This window comes from Ursus arctos, unplaced genomic scaffold, assembly GCF_023065955.2.
Source record: "Ursus arctos isolate Adak ecotype North America unplaced genomic scaffold, UrsArc2.0 scaffold_9, whole genome shotgun sequence".
NCBI lineage: Eukaryota > Metazoa > Chordata > Mammalia > Carnivora > Ursidae > Ursus > Ursus arctos.
The window spans coordinates 74595676-74613221 of NW_026623111.1; the positions used below are offsets into that span (position 1 = coordinate 74595676).

Genomic DNA, 17546 nt, shown 5'->3' on the forward strand with positions numbered 1-17546 from the left:
CGCGTGGACCTCTAAGGAGATAACCTTAATGCCATCACCTGAGAGACAAAAAAAGAGTCAGCCATGTGATGATTTTGAGTCACTGTTCAAGACAAAAGAAACAATTGTGGAAATCCTGAGGTGAAAAGGAGTGTGGCAAGTACACAGAACAGAAAGGACAGTGTAGCCAAAATACGGTATGTGACGGGAAGCATGATATAAAAATATAATACGTACACCTATGACTTATATTCCCCATATTATCCACAACATTTTGAATGGGAAGTTGTCTTATATCTAACCACTTTCAAGAAAATATAAAAATAAAGAACCAAGAAGGTTTATCAAAATTTTATCAAAGCTAAATAAAGTACATTCATCTACTTAGTATTGCTCGGGGCACAGTTACCAGTTTAATGCTTTCCCCATTAGACCCAATGAAGACTTATGAACAGAAGGCATTATTATAGTATGTGTTGGTAATGCATTTGTAGGAATCAGAATGCCCTATAAAACACACATAAAAACATTCAAAAAACAGGGGCGCCTGGGTGGCTCAGTAGTAAAGCGTCTGCCTTCGGCTCAGGTTGTGATCCCAAGGTCCTGGGAGCAGGCCCCGCATTGGGCTCTCTGCTCCGCTTGGAGCCTGCTTCTTCCTCTCCCACTGCCCCTGCTCGTGTTCCCTCTCTTGCTGGCTGACTCTCTCTCTGTCAAATAAATAAATAAAATATTTTTTAAAAAATTCAAAAACAACACTTCCAATGTGTAGAAATAGGACATATTATGCCTTATTCATAATTTAGGGATGACTTTGACAATTCAGTTCTGTCTATAAAAACGTATCAAGAATTATTTGAACTCATTCCTTTTTGTTTGTCCCATTCAAGAAAATTGCTTAAACCAAGTAAATATTTCCTTGCTCATTCTTTCCAAAGTAGACATCATTACTACAGAATAGTAAGCAAGGAATAATAAATTCTGAGTTTGAGACTCAGATTTGTAACTCACAAGTTTCTGCCCCTGAATTTCCTACTTCTTTAAAATAAGGAAGTTAGAATCAGTGGTGGACACTGTGAAGCCTTTCCAGATATCACCTCAGTGGAGGACTCGATACCACTGTTGAGGTGTGTGTGTGTGTGTGTGTGTGTGTGTAGGGGGCAGATCGCCTTCAGGGATCAGCCCCTTCACATGTCACCTCAGCAGCAGGCACCCTTCCTCCAAAGCCACAGCTTCATGAGCCGACTGGAGAGGTGTGGGGCTGAAGTGAAAAGCCTGACCATTTTAGCCCAGGTAGGGATAACCCGGGAGGGTCATTCTAGCTCTTGGAGAACCCAGCTTGGACCTCAGTGGTGTGGGTTTTTCTCATTTCCTCATCTTCCCTTCATTCTCTACGTCTTTGTCACTTCTGATGCCTTCTCCTTGAATTTTCAACCCAGATCACAAACAGCATTTAGGGAAACCATTAAAATGAAAGATCAGGTGAGGGCAGCCTGCAAGGTGTATGGAAGTCAAAAAGAGGATACATTACTTTTCTTTGCCTTGAGTAAAGGATGTTTATTAGGTGATTGCATCAGAGGCATTCTGGGAGTAATGAATTGGTAAAGCAATTTAGAAATCAGATGTAGTCAAGGCTATATAAGTGGATCAATGAAAACTTCAAAGTGGAAAATTAGGATGAACTCTGAATAAATGTAATAAACTCTTGTAACTGGCAAGCAGCACTTAATAAAATATTATTTTGTATGTTATAATTTTCCATATGAAGCATTTTAGAATAAGCCATATTAGCCATTTACTCAGTCATTTAATACAATTTATTTGAACGCATCTGCTTTTTTCTTCACATCCATTAAAGTTTACTTTCTGTTTTCTCTTGGGGGAGATGTTGCTGAGTAGCCTTTGGAAATATGTAAGGGGATAATACAGATCTTACAAGGCCAGGAGATGTTAGCTGGGGGCTAAGGATGCTAAACGTCTTGTAATGCTCTGAATAATTTCACAAAATGCAGTGTGATCCTGCCCCAAATGTCCATGGTGTGCCAGTGAGAATGACTGGGCTGAGGGCAAATCCTCCCTCTTCCAAGATTTTCTTCTTCCTTCCTACAATTCCAACCACACAGATTCACCCACAGTGTGCTACCCCCACCCTCCACAGTGGCAATAATCTTACTTCTGAAGTATATACTATATAATTTCTACCACTCCTTTCCTAATGTGTATTGTAGATCTTTGTCTGTATGCCATAAATCTTCAACTAGAGTATGAGCTCTTTGAAGCCAAGAGTCTTAGTATAATAATATAAATTGGTAGGAAAAGGCATTCTAACAGGCATACTCTTTTCTGGATGCAACTGTAACTGTGTAAGTCAAGATTTGTACATTCAATACATAAATGGGCATTTAATATAAATGTATATATAAATACAATAAATACATAAGTATACAAATATAAAAAACATACAAATATAATTTGAAAGTAGCTGTTAGGACTGTAAGGTTCATCTCTGGTGAACTAATTCTTAAATTAGAAATATACTAATTAGTCAGCTCAGGCTGCCATCTAGATACCACAGACTAGGTAACTTAAATGACAGAAATTTTATTTTCTAACAGTTATAGAAGTTAAAAGTCCAAGACCAAGGTGCTATGAGGGTAGATTTCTGGTTAAGTCTTTTCTGTCTGGCTTGCAGATGACCACCTTCTCAGTGTGTCCTTACATGGCCTTTCCTCTGTGGACACACAAAGAGAGAGCTCTGATGTCTCCTCTTTCTAAAACAATACCAATCTTCTCATATTAGGGCCTCACTGTTATGACCTCGTTTAACTTGAATTACCTTCTTATAGGCCTTGTATCAGGATACTGTCACACTGAAGGATTACGGCTTCAACATATGAATTTTGGGGGGAAACCATTCAGTCCATAATATATTCCAGTGGCCTTTATGTACTAATATCAATTTGACAGATAAGTATCTAAAAAAAAGTTATTCTTAAGGAGACTCACTGACTTGGACCCAGTTAGAAGGATTGTTGTTATCTCTGTTGTGGTGCCTCTTTTTCTATTTTGGATAATAGGTGTTTGTCTCCATGCCCTGTATCCCTAACTAGAGTTTAAGCTCTTTGAACACAAGAGTTTTGGTATCCTCACCATAGTTGGCACTAGTTAATGATATGGGAAACAAAGGCAGAAGAAAAAATTAATTAAATTTCCTTACTACCTGTAGCCTATGGACAAGTCCTTGAAACAGGCAGAGTGACATTCCTCTAGGGACTCAACTGCCTCAATGTTAATACTTTGCTAAGAGCAAAAGGCAGTCCTAGCCTGACGATGTCCCCCCCCCCCCCAATCAGGATCCTGTAAGTCTACTTTAGCATATAAAAATTCTCTAGAAATTCCCTTTCTCTCTACCCCAAGATACATGTTGGCAATCATCCCCCAAGCATATGGCCCACTGATATACATCTGAAGGGTCTCATGACTAAGGTTTTATTAGACAGTAATAAATGACCTTTTCTCAACAATAGCTAGCCCTCTCAAGGTTCTGGAAACCTTGCTTCCACAATTCCTTAGAGACTTACACTATCCCTGACCCCCTTCCAAGCTCAAACTATATAATGGGCCACTCCTTGTGACCCCATTGCAGCTCTTTCTGCCCACGGGTCCTGTCCCCATGCTTTAATAAAATCACCTTTTTGCACCAAAGACGTCTCAAGAATTCTTTCTTGGCCTTCGGCTTTGAACCCCTAATGTCTTTCCTATATCATTAGCACCAACTAATGGTTTTTAATTGCATATAAATGTATATTTCTCCAATTGCTTAGTTGTTGAATTTTAGGGAAATTGTTAACGGTGTGGTAAACATAACTTCTAATTGAATATAAATTCAATATGTCAAGTTTTATAAAAATCAAGACATTAATATTTGTACTCTAGGTAAAGTGGAACCATACCTAAGTTGCTTCAAAGGAGAATTGTGCATTGGCAACCTAATTGGCAAAAGTGTTGATGCTTTCCCTCTAGCATTATCTGTTTGTTAAATGGTTGTGGAAGACACTTTTTAAAATTAAATGAAAAATTTGTTTCTTAATCCATCTTCCTTTGTGTTTTTTATCTGTTTCAACATGAATAACTTAGTGACTCCTGTGATATGACAATACCTGACTAATTTTAGAAATGGATGTATGAAATGCTTAGTACTCTGATTGGAAAAACCAATAGAAATAATTTTATCATTCCTAAGGAAATGAAGTTTGAAGTTAAGAGTCTAGTCTGCAACATTGACCGAAAAAAATCAACAGCTATATTATTAACAATGGCAAGCTAATAATAATATGTGACTTACCAGAGTAGAGAGAGGCTCTAGGAGAGCCTAGAGGGAGGCTGTAGGAGATTTTATTGAGGGGCGCCTGGGTAGCTCAGTTAAGAGACTGCCTTCAGCTCAGGTCCTGATCCTAGGGTGTTGGCCTACCTGCTCAGCGGGGAGCCGTCTTCTCCCTCTGCCCCTCCCCCTGCTTGTTCTCCTCTCTTTCTCAAATAAATTAAAAATAAAAAAAGGAAATTTCATTGAAAGACAACTTTAAAAAAAATTATATAAAGTGCATCATTGTGTCAGGCACCATACAATTTATCTTAATTTAAAGGGTGATTTTCTTGATTTCACCATCTTTTCAGTTTCTACTATAAAGTAAAATATTTATTAAATAAACAGTTTTAAAATTTTCATACTTACAGAGGTCTATATGAATAAGTAAAAAATAGCGTTTTAGTTAGCAAAAAGATGTATAAAATTATGATCAAAACATATTTTATCAGTCTTTTATCTCTCTTGTTCAAGTAATGATAGGGTCTGATTTTTCATATATTATGGTTAAGAATAATGAATGATAGGGATTTTAATTTTCAAAGACTTAAAATATCCCTCAAAGGAGGAGTAACTGCCTCTCCCTTTGTTAGGAAAATAGTTCAAACTCTAGTCACCAGTTACATTACACAAAGCTATAAAACAGTACGATGGGGAAAAATCCTCTATGGGCTGTCCCATAGCACTAAGTAATGTCCACATGCTTTCTAGCTGAAGGTTGCCAAAGCAAATCTTAAGTTACTTTTTGAATAGAAACTATCATCTTTGTACATTCATTGAAAATTTAGAAAGCAGAAATTTCATAAATATTTCCAAGCATATCCTTTTTATAGCAGGTTTGTAAAATAATTTTAGTTTGTTCACAAATGGTCCTGTAACCCGCATAAAATAGTTTACTGCAGAAACAGTTTGCTGACCTGCGCCTGTCTTCCTTCAATTGCTATTTCACAAATATACTGGACTCCTGTTGTTTATCCTTTTAAAGACACATGTCATTTGAGTAAATCACCTAAAACTATTATTCTTCATAAGCCATGCAAAGAAATCAGGAATCATTCCCTAGTCTCATATTCTCACATACTTTTATGAAGTGTAGGAACGAGTGGATTTGCTCAAAAATACACAACACAAAGGCTTCCACAACAGAGCCTAATTTTAAAAAATAAAAATAATAGCCAGATAGAATCTCTTACCTGTCACCATCATTACTGCAGAGTACGTTCATCAACCTAGAAAAAAGTCCATAGGTCCAAAAAATGGATATGTAACCAAGCACTAATTTTTGTCTATTGTAACATATGAAACATTTGTAATTTACTCTTTTCATTTTTTACTGGTGGATTATACTGTCCTGTGCAAATATTGATTTGGTGACCTCTGTGTAATGTAAAGATCGCCATCTATTGAACATAAGTAATTACTACACTTCAGTTCCTTGTGAGAATAGTACTTTGAAATCCTTGAAGCCAGAAACATAGTTCTTATCTACTCTATGTATTTTCACACAAAAATTGTTCATTAGTTTATTTAACTATGGAAATACTTGTTTAATTTTCCCAAATTAATCTGGGAAGATTATTGCTTATAAAATATCTTTTAAGAATAAAAATCAGTATTTGTAATACACAGAAATTGACTTTCATGGTCAGTATGCTCGTTGTTGAAAGATATAAACAAGCAAACAAAAATCATCCAAATCCAGAGGTAAATACTGAAGAAGTTTTCGTTTATTTACATTCTGGAGAGAATTGAATGCATTAAGTTCCTTAGAAGTTTTATCAGACCACCAGCACTTCTCTTACAGTACTATTTGGATAAATTCTTTCTGTTTCACCCTTAGGGAGGTAAATTATATTGAAATTATTTTATTGAATTAAACCAGAAAGTAAAAGGAACTTATCTTCTTGACTAAAAGTCAGTATTATTGAAGACTCCTCTTGTAATTAATTTTTTAATTTCAAAAGATGTCACAACTTAATGAAGAGCATTGGTTATAGGCAGTCTTCATCCATGATGGAAGGCTTAATTTTCTATCCTTTGTCACTATTCAATTTTACGTATTTTAGTCACACTGAAAGTTTCAGAAGACCAAGTTTTTCTACCTTTATGTTATGTGAAGGTGTATTTATTATGATAGTATGATTTTATAAAAGAAAATTGAAGTAATGTATTTCATAATATATAAAACATGACAGATATGGATGTTTAGGCATCTCAATTTTCCATTTCTTAGTCAAATTAAAGAACTCTCTTCAAATTAGGTTAATCTTAAAAGCAGACTCAACCGTCTATGTCTCTCCTTTTATTTTTCTCTATTTTTATGGCTATTAACGGTATACTTTGAATGCTGCTTCTGTGACCAACTTTGCGAGAGGTGTTCATCTCCCAGTTGCACCTAATTAATTATTCTGGAAGAGTCTGTACTTATTTCTTTGAATAGAGTATGTTAAAGCTAGGTTAAAATCTATGCAATTTTTGGTTTAGAGGTACATATTTATTTTGTCTTTTCACATACTTTATTCTTTGTCCCAATATCCTAGTAATTCATAAGATAAAATATTTTAGAGTAAGTCTCTGAAAGATTTTAATGAAAAGTAACAATTTTAAACAAACTTGGTGGACTCAAATTTATCCTTTGCTTACTGCAATGGCATCAAATATCTTTTATTAAATGAGCAAATCTCTTAGCAGGGATATTGAAACAGTACCATGTGCATGTTAAGAAAATGTACCTTCACACACACACACATTTAAATATGAAAAATAAAACGACCAGACAACATTAATTCAAAAGATTTAAAAAGTGATGTCAGGGGTTAGTATAAATCAACAAATAATAACAAATAATAATTATATTTCATTGTCGAAAGATACAAACAAGCAAACAAAGATCACCCAAACCCACAGATAAATAAAAGTTTTGGTTGATTGGTTTACATTCTGGAGGGAATTAAAGTCCCAGACAGAAAGGGATTCTAGATGAGCTCTCAGTAGTCTTTTTTTCTCAATGATTTATAACCCAATATTTAGAGACCTTACAGATGAGATTTGGTAAGTAACACTATATGCATCAAAAAAAATTGTGGAGAATGAGAAAGAAAATAGAAGACTTGGAATGGGTAAATGTACTACTGAGTTTGAAAGAAGAAAAAACTTCTAAACTGTAAACTAGTTTGAACTTGAGGTCACTTGGAAAAAAATCTAGAAGGCATTTTTAAAGCCTTGCCCAGTGAGCACTGAGAAAAGGACAGAATTGCCAAGACCCAGAATTAAGTTCTCAAGAAACAAATCACACCCAGTTTAACACATTTTTGGTAGATTGGGGAAAATGTTAATTTTAACAATTCCTCAAAGAAAGGCTCTTAAGATCCCACTGAATTTGAATTTAATAATGAAATGAGGTTAATGATTATCAAATTTTTAGATTCATGGTAAGTTGAAGGAGTTGAACAAAGGATATTGTTTTAAAAGATCAGTTAGTGACTTGGATGAGGGCATCTACAGCTTGCTTCCTAAATTTGTGGCTATCCTCAAGTGGGAAGGGATGGCATACATGTTCCATAGCCAGATCATCATTTAACATATATTACGAGTCTAGGAAGATGGACCGAATGTAGTAGGGGAAAAAAAAGAAATTTAATATGGTTGTGTGTAGTTTGGGTCAAATAATTTTGTTCTTCTGGGACATATTTGGTGGTAGGGGTGGATAAAGTTAGCAAAAATAAATATTAAAAAAAATTAGGGATTTTAGAAAAAAGTAAACCCTAATATAAGTTAGTCATGTCATATGACTCTTAAAATTGTAAGGCAAGCAATTGTTTGATTCTATACTTGTAAAATCTCACCTGGCTATTATAATTAGTCCTTGGCATTAATGTCTGACAATTATGTAGGTAATCCCAGGAAAATCAACTGAAAAATCATGGGACAGTTAGTGTCTGGGTCAGAAGCATTTATATGAGCAATTGTTATCAGCTGATAACAGAGGCTAGTTCCTTGACCTAAATCCATAGCTATGTTTTCTTCTTCCCCAAACATTCTCCCTTAGTCTCATACTTTAGTGATCCCCGCTTGTGTTTATTATACACGCACACACACACTAAATAAGTCCAGCAATTGCTTATGAAGTACTTGTCGTGTGCTACTCGCTGTTGTAGATGCAGAGGCAAGGTTCTGTCATGGATTTACAGTCCAGTGGAGCAGACGTGCGATAAAAAAGCAAATAGTATAGTTTTATATTATTATGTTATTCTATGAAGAAATAATATAGGATAATATGAGTATAATGGGGGGAGAGGAGGAGTGAAGTCATTAGACACTACTTAGGGAAAAAGAAGACATTTGAGCTGAAACATGAATGACCTGAAGCAGTTAACCATACACTTATACAGAAGATAGGCTCTCTAGGCAGAGGGAATAGCAAGTGCAAAGGCCCTGAGGTACTATTCAGCTTGGTGTGTTTAAGGAACTGAGAGAAGTCCACTATGACTGGAGCATAGTAAATAAAGGAGAGAGTGATAAGAGATTGAGTGAAGTAGTCAGGGTCAGATCATGTTTTGCCTTGTAAGTTGTGTTAAGGGATTTAGATTCTTATCCCAATGAATTGGAAAGCCCAGTACAGCCTTTTAATCAGGAGAGTAATATCTGATGTATATTTTTAAAAGATTCCTCTGAATACTATGTGAAATTGATAGGGAGAAATAATGAACACAGGAGACTAGTTATGTGTATTCCCTTAGTTCAGGCAAGAGATGATAGGAAGTTAGGCCAAGGGGGCACTAATGGAGAGGGGAGGAATTGGATGGGTTTGCATTTTAGGGGAAGTGCTGACAATGGAGGGGTAGGGGTTGATGAATAATGAAATAGTGATAAGAATCAGTGAATTTGGTAAGAATTAATTGAGTTGTTAAGAGTCAGTGAAATTGGTAAAGGTCAGTTCAGTTCAATAAAAAAGCTAATAGAATGAGGGGTGAGTGAATTACAAAAAAAGAAGGTGCTTAACATCCAGATTTTAGAGGTATTATTCTCATATATGAAAAAGTAAAATTTATGAATTTTGGAATGCATGACTGAGATGTTCCAGGCCTGAGACTTATTAGCCTTGGAGGAATTATCATTGAAGTGAAGAAATCAAAGAATTTAGAAGTCAGGTTATTCAGTGGTTCAACATGACAACACCAAAGTCATCAAGAATGATTGTTGGGATGGGGTAAAGAGGAAAACAGTGATTCAGGGCCTGAAGCAAGCAGTGGGTGAGGTAGAGGCAAGAAAATGAGATGAGTAGATAGTGAGTGGTGTAATCTGATGACATGAGCCATGAGGGACTTGAGATTTTGGAGGATCTAAGATGACTGATCTTAGAAACAATAATCGAGGAAGGCATTATCTCCATCTCCAAGTTTATAAACGAACAAGGTATGAGAAAAGGAACCTCTTTTTGAAGGGACTGCACAGAAGGCACAGATCAGTAGAGGGTACAGTGGAATAACAGAGGATTTGGGAGGGCCGAGGGAATGGGACATTGATCAGATTAGGAGATACAGAAAACAGTAAAGAAACAAGAATCCAGGAGATGATGGATGACCTGAAGGGTTTGTTCTTCTGATTGTGGCAGGTAAATGGATGAAGAGTATGATGGGATTGATCCTCATGGTGTGTTAGAGGAAAGTGGGCACAAGAATGTAAGCTCCACGAGGGCAGGAAATTGAAGTGGGCAGTAGAATATGTGAGGATGCCTGGCATGGAGTGGAATCCACATGTCATCGTTGAATGAATGAATGAATGCAGTGATTAATGGGAGGGCTCAGGGCGTATGATCCAGAAGATTTAACTAGAAGAGTGTGTGACCCCTAGCTCTTGTTCTCTAATGCTAGTGGGATACTCACTGGAGCATGAGGTGCTTTGGTGGCATTCTCAAGACACCTGGCTTTTCCAAGGACTCATGGTGTGTGGCTGTTGCATAGTAGGCATTCAGACAGATTCATGTGTATTTTCAAACAGGTAACAGATTGATGCAGTTCTACTTATTAAATAATGTATCTTTTTATTCTGAATCTGAAATACGTTTATCATTTATAAATTGTTTTTATAATGTTAGGATTACATTAATACTACAGAATGGCAGGTTTCTGCCCCATAGAGAAAGCTGTTTCTAGCTAGTTGAAATCAATAATAGGAGTGATCAGGAAGAAATTGATGATGCAGAGTAAGCAGGGCTATGGTTAGTGGTTAGTACCTTAACAGTTGCTGAGGGATGTAAGCTTTTATCAGGGGATTGTTCCAAGTGATTTTAAAGTTGGTGTTACCCCTTAAAATCTTTATATTATATTGGGTTTTTAGAATACATATAGTATAATATATGCTCAATCTTTACCTATCTTATCTTGAGACCCTATAGAAAAATTTCTCTAGGGGCACCTGGGTGGCTTAGTTGGTTACGCATCTGCCTTGGGCTCAGGTCATGATCTCCAGGTCCTGGAGCCTTGAGTTGGGCTCCCTGCTCAGTGGGAAGTCTGCTTCTCTCTCTGCCCTTCCACCCTGCTTGCACTCTCCCTCTCTGTCATAGATAGATGATAGATAGATGGATAGATAGATAGATAGAAAATTTTCTCTAAAAAGATCAAGGAATACTGTAGAGTTAACTAACTTCATATAATGTTAGGACAGGGCATTATTCGTTAATAGGCCATTAAGGAAGGCAACAGTAGAGAAATATGTAAGAGTTAAGGCAGAATTTGAAAGGTGTGAATAAAGTGGAATATATGTATCGATAAAGAGCAAACTCTTCTTCTAACACACCTAAGTTCCATTTGCTTTAGTGATCTCCTTTATTCTTTACCTCTTTTCCTTGCTTCAGTAAAGTGGAAACCTCCAAGAAAAGTAATTTGAATCAGTCCTTTATCTTTGCTCTCACAAAAAGTAAATCTCATTTGGGTGGTATTTTCATGTTTGATCATTTATTTCATAATCTTCTTTTTACATCTAACATTCAGTCCTTTCTGCTTCCCCATGTGTAAAAAGCAAGGATGTCGCTACTTGCTGATTTTTAAGTTCTCTGTAAGGTGCCATCTGTAATGTAGAATTAGCAGGCTTAAATAATGTTTTTAGGCTGCTACAAAAACAAAGGCTATTGAAGTCAATTAATAAATTTGGCTTATGATTAAGAGTGCCAGAAATTTCCAGCTGAAGTTTAGTTGATTTAATTTTCCAGAAGGGACATCCTAGTTACAAGTGAACACACTCACCATTTTTATTGTCAGGAAGCCAGTGGAAGACACTGCATTTTCCAGACAACTAGCAGTTTCCTTGGCTAAAATAAATAGCTTTACTATGCCAGTGAACCCTGAAAGTACAGAGTGCAGGTGTGATCCTTGTATATTCTATTTTCTGCTTAACGGTATTATTGTGTGAATGTTTGCTTTGTGGAAGGGTGAAAATACAAAGGGCAATTGTCATTTTCCTCCTTTACCTGGTATAAAATATGTATTTTAAGATATTGAATTTCTCTTCTCATTGCCATGTGGGGATGTAATAAGTCACTCTATTTGGTTATTGTATGATATTTATAAAGAGAGTGTGTAAGACATTGAAATTTTTAGTTGGAAACTTGAAGTTTTTATGCTGCAAAAGAAAGTTTCTGCATTCTTTTTCATATATTTTAAAGGTTAGCCTTTGTGATGAATTTATTCTTACATAGTTTACATATAATTCCAATATGGATGAGCCAGATTAGCATTTTGAAATTGTATTACTGATGGAGAACTTTCACATCCTGCAATGAAGAATAGCCAGTAAGGGCACCTGGGTGGCGCAGTCCTTAAGTGTCTGCCTTCGGCTCAGGGCGTGATCCGTTGTTATGGGATCGAGCCCCACAACAGGCTCATCCACTATGAGCCTGCTTCTTCCTCTCCCACTCCCCCTGCTTGTGTTCCCTCTCTCTCTGGCTGTCTCTATCTCTGTCAAATAAATAAATAAAATCTTAAAAAAAAAAAAAAAAAGAATAGCCAGTAAAATAGTACTAAAAGCAGGCAAGTGTGTAGGATTAAGGAGAAGAGGAGTGGTCAACTGGGTCTTATACCAAAACTAAGTAAAATGAGGAATGTACTCAAAAAGAAAAACTGTATGATTTCACCAAGGTATTAGAGAAGTAAAATTCATGGAACAGAAATACTATGGTCACCAGGGGGGTGGGCGGTGGGGTAAAAGAGGAGTTGCTGAATGGGTGTAATTTAAGATTTACAAGATAAAAAAGTTCTGGAGGTCTGTTTCACAACAGTGAATATATTTAATACAGAACTGTACACTTAAAAATGGTTAAGATAGTAAGTTTTATGTTATGTTTTTTACCACAATAAAAAGAAAACGAGGAATGCAAATTATCAGTTAAATTTAGCCACAAAGAGATCATTAGTGACCTTGGCAAAAATGTGGTTTTATCAAGGCTGGAGGATGAGGCCCACTTGAGCTGGTTGAAGAGTGACAGGCAGGTGAGGAAATGGAGACAATGTTTCTAGAGTAAAACCTTTTATTCCCTTTGGCTGTTAATGGGGACAGAAAAACAGAAGGGGAAGGCGGTTTTGTTGGTGTTATTTTTGTTTTTTTTTTGTTTTGTTCTGGTTTTTTTTGTTTTTGTTTGTTTGTTTGTTTGTTTGTTTGTTTTAGAGAAGCTATACTATCGTATTTTTGAATGGGGACTCAAAGCATGCGGTGGAGGAGAATAGAAAATGCAAAGGAGATAGATCAATTGAGCCCCTGAGAAAAAGGGAGGAGATGGAGTCCACAAGCATAAGGATCTTGCTTTTTGACAGTTGTCAGTCCTGGGGCATAGAAGGAGAGTTCCATTCCCTGTTCCTGCAGGATGGTACATTAGTAAGATGGGCAACCTCACACTTGCTTTCCTGGACAGATTGCTAGCATGGGTCCCCATCGGAAAGCATGGAAAGACACAATTGCTGAGAAAGATAATGCACAAATAGTTCTTTACTCATTTTTCCTGAGAAAAACAGGCCAAAAGACTGCAAGCTCAGCTCTCCAGACATATCTGGGAAGGATAAAGTCTTCATACCTCTCTCTGGTAAGAAATGAAGACTCACTTAAGTAACAGATGAAGCAGAGAGTTGGGCTGCTGCAGAGGTGCTGTTAATTAGAGCTTCTTCCAGTCCTAAAAGGAATAAATATTAGGGAGTGACAGAATTAGAGTAGTTTAAGATTTCCTTAGGTCTAATATTTTTAGAGGTTGGCTAAGCAAAGGGATAGGTAATCAGTGTGTGTAAGACATGGGAAACCTGCCAAGTGCATTTGTTTGGAAACTTGGAAATCTGGCTTTAGAAGGTATTTCATGAGTTATGTGAACTTTATTCCAACCAACACAGTGCATAGAGGTATTGGAAGACTGAAGTCCAGCTTACTCCCTTTTCTTACCTGTCCTCGTTGTATATTAGTATGTAAACATTGATAATTCTTTATAACTACATTTTCTTTTTTCTAGAATATTGATAATTCTTTATGTTGTAAAGGACATTTTTGGAGGTCTAGTAATTTCTTAGAGGTTGATCATGTGCCTCTTCCTGCTTAGGTAGTAATATAGTGCCTGTTTCACCTGAACTGCAATACAGTCTCCAGTCTCTAGAAGCTACAAATATTTGCTAAGAAATATATGTATATTGTGAGTGACTTCTGTATTTGAAAACAAGTTTCATTCATGCATTTATTCAACAAATATTTATTGTTTACTTTGTGGTAAGTACTTTGTTACACTTCATTTGTACCATTAAACATAATAGTCCCTGACCTCAGGGAGTTTCTAACTTAGTGACGGAGTCCAGAATTAAACAAATAACCACATGAACTATGTGATTACATTAATAACAAATAAGTTCTGTAAATAAAAGATGCAGGGTTCTTTGAAACCATATGACATGGGCAGCCTAAGGTGATGTGGGGAACTGGGTAGGCCTCCTTGAAGAGGTGACATTTAAACTGAGGGACACTTAGGAATTAGCCCAGTGAAGTTGTGGTAGAGAAGTAGGCATAAAAAGTGAGAAGTAGCAGACTATGCAGAGATCTTGAGATGGGAAGAAGCTTGACCTGTTTCAGGAAGAGATGGAAAACAAGTTGGACTGGAGCCAGCCGGAGAAAAAGAAGAGCTCTGTAAGATAAAGCTAGAGAATGGGGAGCCCAGGACCACAGTTGTCTCTAAAGCAGTACTGAAGTCCCAGCAACAGACAGGATCAGATTTGTATTGTTTAAAGTGTACTCTGGTAGCTGTGTAGAGAGGTTTTTCTCTAGACAGGGGTCAGCAAACTTTTTTGTAAAGATCCAGATAGTAAATATGTTAGGTTTTGTGAGCTATATGGCCTGTCACAGCTATTGACCTCTGTATGTAGTGTGAAAATAGCCAGAGACATGTGTAAATGAACAAACCTGGCTGGGTTCCATAAAACTTTATTTATAGTTTATTAAAACTTGGTGGCCGAGGGGCGCCTGGGTGGCTCAGGTGTCTGCCTTCGGCTCAGGGCATGATCCTTGAGTTCTGGGATCAAGCCCACATCGGGCTCCTCCACTGGAGGCCTGCTTCTTCCTCTCCCACTCCCCCTGCTTGTGTTCCCTCTCTCGCTGGCTGTCTCTATATCTGTCAAATGAATAAATGGAATCTTTAAAAAAAAACAAAACAAACTTGGTGGCCGAAATTTGAATTTCGTATGATTTTCATGTGTCATGAAATAATATTCTTCTTTTCATTTTTAAAAAACCATTTAAAACCACTCTTAGTTCATAGGCCATACAAAACCAAGTGGTGGGCTAAATTTGGCCTGATAGTCATGGTTTGCTGACCCCTGTTATAGGACTTACAGTTCTTATTCTTTTAACATTTTCTTAAGTTGTCTTAAGTTTAACATTTTTCTTAAGTTGTCTTTTTTATTTTTTCAACGCTCTGGTAAAGGTATGACCCATGCTAGATAAAAAAAATGGGACTATAACCTCTCCTTTTCTATTTCTTTATCTTAGTGTTACATTTTCTATTTTGAAAATCAATATAACACGACCGATATATTCTTATTTTATCCACAGCCTTTTTTTTTTTTTTTTTTTTTAACCACAGGCAGTTTTGTACTTCTCCTATTTATTTTTTTCCCAAAGCATTATACTTGGTGCTTTCTTCTTTCAAACCTCACACTGAGTTTTTCATCTTTTTTTTCCTGGTGATAGTTCTAAAATTTAATTCTGGCATTCAGAAGAAAAAATAGTACAGACACCAGAAAAGCAAAGTAAACAGTGAAGCAACACAGTTGCATGCAAACATTTATTGTGCCACTGGATAAAATACTTTGTTTACATAGAGATAAACAACATGCATATTATTTCAGATCTATAAACACGGCATTCTGCCTTGAGAGGAGGTTTTTAGTTGGTTTCTTGCAGTGCCCTATTCAGGCAGCTACCCCACAAGATGCTGGAAAGCATTATGTAGTGGAAATAGTACAGACAGACCTGGTTCAAATTTCATGTGACTCTTACTAGGTGTATGATATTGGGCAACTGAATTAATTTCTTGGAGCCGAACTTCCCTGAAGCATGCAAAATACAGTCTTTTGTATTGGGACTGTGTGTGTGAGAATTCCCATCCGCCTTTCTCCCCTCACATGAAGGTAGTCATGTTAAAAATTTAAAAATTGGGGGAGTGAATAGCTAATATGTGGTGGTGGTGAGGGTGTTGGTTTGGGTTTTAACCTTACTGCAGATATGAAGTTAAAACAAAAACAAAAACAAAAACAAACTAGAGTATTCCCCAAAAGGAACCAGTGTACTTATAAAAGCTTGTATAGATGACAAATGTCTATACTTTTCATTAATATTTCCTTTGCCTTGTTTATTTTGCTTCTGAAAACTTAGGTTTGACAGTTCTCTGGAAGACCTACCTCAGAGTGGACCTCACCCACCTGCAACTCCTCAGGTTTTACATATTGGTGGCCAAGTAGCCACACTTTCTAAAGTAACCACTTTCTCTAGGTAGAGTTTTTTCCCTCCTGGTATGTTTTAATGCTGGTAGTGAAATTAAATGCTAAAAACTGTTTGACTAAAAAGGAACAAGTGATCATAGATTACAGAATTGACATCATTAATATATAGACAAGAAACTTTGGCACTCAGCTATGGAACACTGCTTTACACTGCTTTTGTATTTGTCTCTCTCTCTCACCTCTCTCTCTCTCTCTCTTTTGTTCAGATTCAAAGTTCTAATATAGAGTCAGGAAATCTATGCCTTCTATTTATTCACTGTGATTTGGAAAGTCCACTTTTTTGAGTTTGTTGTAAGTCTACTTTACAGAGTTAGAGCATTCACCTCTAAAAAAGGAGTGATAGAGATCATACGTTACAAGTGCCCACACATATTCTAAAGGTATTCGGGTTACTTATAAGATTTTGCAGTCTCTGCTGATACTAAATCTTTTTATATTATTATTTGTGATACAATACAGGGCAAGAAATTCATTACAATTTTCTTTTTACAGGAGAAAGACAATTTAGCTGATTTATTTTTTAGCTGATTTTTTTTATAGACTTAAGTTTCTAGTTGTTATTCACCATCACTTCCCCCAAATAGTAGCCATTGCTTGAAAGATGCAGAGTAATTGAGGAATTCAAAGATGAATCACTTGGTAACTTTGTCTTCCATGTTGCATGACACTCACGTTACCCTGCTCTGCCACTGATAGCATCTTTCTTTTCTCTTTCCAGACCCGTTCTTTCTTTTCTAGCCATTCACAATAGTTGCTAAAACATAGCCATATAGTTCAATTCAATTATAGGCTTGCAGACAAACTACACTTAATTCTGTATAATTTTAAAAAATGGCTTGCCACTGTTTCTTTAATATGCTTTCTAATGGTTTGTAAAGTTATAGTCAGTGGAACGAAGAATAATGGATTATCAAATTCTTCTGAGAGGGAGAAAAGACTTATGTCCATACACACAGTTACAGACATCTGAGCTCTCATTAACCTGGGTTGAGTTTGGCACATAATTACTTTGTGCTGGGGGTGACCACTGTCACAAATTGTGAAAAATTAGTCATAGGATGGTGAGGATGTTCATTAATAACTTGCATGCATAAACAAGAAGGAGAGACTATAGGTTTCATGCTATGCATTTTAGACTTTCTTTTAACTTAATAAAAAAATTTCTCAAATTCAAATTGATAACTAAC

The 17546-nt window shown here is 36.4% G+C and overlaps 1 protein-coding gene across 17 annotated transcripts in view; it reads left to right on the top strand.

The window, feature by feature from the left end:
- Positions 1–17546, top strand: part of PDLIM5 (PDZ and LIM domain 5) — a 218675-nt gene that overhangs the window by 144061 nt on the left and 57068 nt on the right. For 13 of the 17 annotated variants that reach the window (XM_057309726.1, XM_057309736.1, XM_057309737.1 and 10 more), the window contains one exon: positions 16232–16348. The exons of the other annotated variants lie outside the window; for them this stretch is intronic. In XM_057309726.1, coding sequence (XP_057165709.1) covers positions 16232–16348 — 117 coding nt within the window. The remainder of the gene's footprint in view (positions 1–16231; positions 16349–17546) is intronic. 17 annotated transcript variants of the gene reach the window in all.